Source organism: Frankliniella occidentalis, unplaced genomic scaffold (genome assembly GCF_000697945.3).
Source record: "Frankliniella occidentalis isolate FOCC.00 unplaced genomic scaffold, Focc_3.1 Scaffold208, whole genome shotgun sequence".
Classification (NCBI taxonomy): domain Eukaryota; kingdom Metazoa; phylum Arthropoda; class Insecta; order Thysanoptera; family Thripidae; genus Frankliniella; species Frankliniella occidentalis.
The window spans coordinates 290,287-293,918 of NW_026267334.1; the positions used below are offsets into that span (position 1 = coordinate 290,287).

General features: G+C 44.7%; 1 protein-coding gene across 1 annotated transcript in view; it reads left to right on the forward strand.

Annotated features, from left to right (window-relative positions):
* Positions 1-278: 278 nt before the first annotated feature.
* Positions 279-3,632, forward strand: part of LOC127750555 (exostosin-1-like) — an 11,718-nt gene continuing 8,364 nt past the window's right edge. Inside the window, exon 1 of the mRNA XM_052272506.1 lies at positions 279-1,247. Within this exon, the coding sequence (XP_052128466.1) occupies positions 662-1,247 (586 nt within the window). The 5' untranslated portion in view covers positions 279-661. The remainder of the gene's footprint in view (positions 1,248-3,632) is intronic.

A 3,632-nucleotide genomic window follows, 5' to 3' on the forward strand; every position in this document is an offset into this window, starting at 1 on the left:
CGTCTTGGGTGTGCATCTCTCGATGCAGCTTGTGGATCTGAAGAATTGGGCAATAAATGTACCTTCCGAAAATTTGACAGCGAATTCAACGTTTCTACTTGTCTTCGCTCGACGTCCTGTTTCACTCACGGCGAGGCGCCGCACCCACTGGCGTCGACTGTCGAAGCCGTTTCGAATCGCCCGCCCCCGCTCTGACGCGGCGCCTCTGGTCCTTGCGGGCGCCGCCGGTGGCGCCACTGGTGCCTCCCCGCCCCCTCCCCCTCCGCCCTCGCCGGCCGAGGCCGTGGCCGCGCCGTCAGTTAGGTCCGCGCTGCGGCTGTGTTTACCGCGCGTAGTGTCGTCTGCTAGTGGTCCGCCCGTCCGCCGGCGCCGCGACGCTCGCGAGCGAGTCGTCGAAGTGTTTGCGCGATTGTGTTCTCGGTCGCCCCTCGCCTCCGCGACTCGCGTCTGCCGCGCAGGGCCGCGTGCCTACCCCCCGAGTGTTCCGGGATGAGGAGACGCGATGTCCTGCGTCCTGTGTGACTCTGGGAGTGCCATGGGAAGGCGGGGAAGTGAGCCGAATGCGGCTGTCAACAAGATGGAAGTGAGGTTAGGTTGGGGGGAGATGTTTGGGTGCTGTTTGTGAGATCCCCGCCCGGGCCAGCAGGGCCCTCCGGCCAAAATGCAGGCCAAAAAACGATATCTTTTAGTACTCCTGTCCTGTGCATTCCTAGCCTACTGTTATTTTGGTGGCTATCGGTTGAAGAGCAAAAGTGGTGTCACTCCAGTCAGACAGGAACTCTCCCACTTTTTGGATGTGAGTGATCAACTGTACGATAGTGATGTGGACTCTTCACCCCACATCCGTCGAATGGGAGAGTTCCATGGTGACAACTACAGCAAGTGCCGGATGGAGACGTGCTTTGATTTTGAAAGGTGTCGAACAGACTTCAAAGTTTACGTATACCCTTTCGCAAGTGATAGTGATAGTGAAGTTGATGGAGAGTTACCAGTACCACCTCAGAGTCCATCTTACCAAAAACTGCTCAATGTCATCATAGAATCAAGATATTATACTTCTGACCCAGGGCAAGCATGTCTGTTTGTCTTGGCTATTGATACCCTGGACAGAGATTCACTGTCTCAGAACTACGTGAGAAACGTGCAGGCTCGCACTCAGAGATTAAGACTTTGGAATAATGGCCGCAATCATGTCATCTTTAATCTCTACTCGGGAACCTGGCCAGAGTACCTGGAAGAAAGTTTAGGTAAGTTACTCTTCTAATTTTTTTTATCTTTTAATTCCTACTAGATAAGTTGATACTGCATATTAAGCTAGTGATGTGCTTTAAAGTCAAACTCATGTTGTCTATATGAAAGAAATCAGACAGAACAATCATAACATCTAAACTAATAAGATCTAGATGCTGTAGCAACATTAGTTACTCACAACTTTTAAGTCTGTTATGTATTTGAGTATGAAGTTTATTTTAATTCGTACAAATGTCATTGTTGATTGGTTGATATATTTTATTTTCTTCTGCTTGCGGTAGCAGATTTGTTTGGAGATTTTTGATTAAAAAGTTGCTGTTGTACTTATGATTACAATTTCTGTAAATTAATTCCAGGTCTTTTCTTTTTATTTCTTTGTACTTGAGTCACATTTATTATTTATTTAGTTTTATTTACTCTCTGCAGTGTTCTTGAAAGTATAAATCTCATGCATTTTGTGGCCTTCAAAAGTGTGGAGGTTATGGTCTTGTTTACAGATACTGGGCAACATAACCTTATTTAGTGTCATATAGTTTTGCTCGAATAAGTGAGGTGGGATAATGTTTTAGTCTTGGCAGCAACTATCATATATAACTATTGTAAAATATACTTAATATCATCCCTGATGACATTTTACGTTGATTAACCCCTCCACGAAACAAACACTGACAGTTCTAATGTCAGTCGAACTTTGTCAAAAAGGAATCGCGAACACTATTTTTCTTCATTATGTTACCTTTTCTTGGTTTTAAGGAGCATCCTCTGGAACAAACAGATGAAAACAAATATGCACACACATTTATAGATTAAACCATGCTCTAAAGGATATTTCTATGCAACTCACTAATAATCAATATTGTCTTAAGGAATACAATCCCTTGGAACACCAAACAATTTATGAACGTTCATTTGGTTACCTGAACCTTAACAAAAAGTATTCAGAATAATCTATGCTACCAGAAGGAGATGGATGCGTAACTTATCATTTTCACACCCCAAATCCAATTTTTTATTCAAAACTTTTACTTATGAAATTAATATTGTTAATCAATGTTTCTTGAACCGACAAAAATAGAAAAATAAACCAAACTGGTATATTTAACAAGAAGCATCAAGTTTCTAGCAGGAGATAATACTCTTTGTATGATAATTAATCACCAAGTATTAACATATTAGAGTTAGTTTGAGTTCTGGCTCTTATTTAAGCTCCATTTTCTGGCAATAGATGCTAGGCTTTTTCAATGAAAATGTCAGAGTAGGCTTTTTCACTAGCAATTTATTATTAAAAAAGCGCAGATCTGTTTCAAATTTAATGAGAATAGCATTAGACCACTACCAGTCATGATTTGGTAATGGCCTTTCACAGAAAACAAATTATAATATGGCTACATTTCACAGATTGCGGGAGGGAAAGTGGGAAGCTTACGTAGTTGCTCTAAACTTTTTGCAATTTTTTTTTTTCGAGGGGTAAGCCAACAGCATAGCAGCAGTGCACACTCTCTGGGGCCCTCCGTCTTCTTCCACCCCGTCCCCCCTTCCCCTCCTGCTTCACCTGGCTGGTCCCAACCCCTAGTAAGTCCCTCGGCATATCTGGAAAGTCGAAACGACTGAATTTTCGCCGGCTGCTGTGTTTGTGTTTCCGAAACTCGCGCGCAGCGCTGCGTCGAGCCGAGCCGAGCAGAGCCGAGCAGAGCCGCGCGGCCGACCAACTTTTATCCTCGGCGGTTTTACGATGGTGACCTACACTGGCAGCACCCGGCGGCCCCCGGTTCGGCAGGCTTGTGGCGCACCCGCCCCTGTGCCAGTGCCGCCTAGGGCGCCGCCGGCCTTCTCGGCCCTCCCGGCTCGGCAACCGAGTGCAAACCAAGTGGTTTTGTATTCATTTTCCAATAGATGCTTAAACAGAGGAGAAGATAACTCCTGAATTAGGTGTACAATTTTCATGAGTTGGATTTGAATTGGCTTGGATTGAATTTGAATTGGACTGAATTGGTTGAATTGTTTTTGAATTGGTTTGAATAATTGCGATTTTATTTCAATGAATTAGCGTGAATTGTCTTGAATTGTCTGGAATTGGACTGAATTGAAAATATTTTTGGATTGGTTTGAATTATTTCTGAATTGTGTTGAATTCAATCGAATTGGTTTGAATTAGTTTGAATTGGGCAGAATTAGGGGTGTACACTTAGCAGGGGAGTTATCCACCCCTCGTTGAACTATTGTGAAGTTGTTTCAATGGGGTTATTAATATACCAGGTGGCTGATTGACCCCGCGCACTTCTGTAGATAGACTGTACCGCTCGCAGGAGTGCGGGCGGGCTTGCCTATCGCCCCTGTCCACGGCGCCTACGGGCAGGGCGAGTAGGCAACCCGCCCGCACT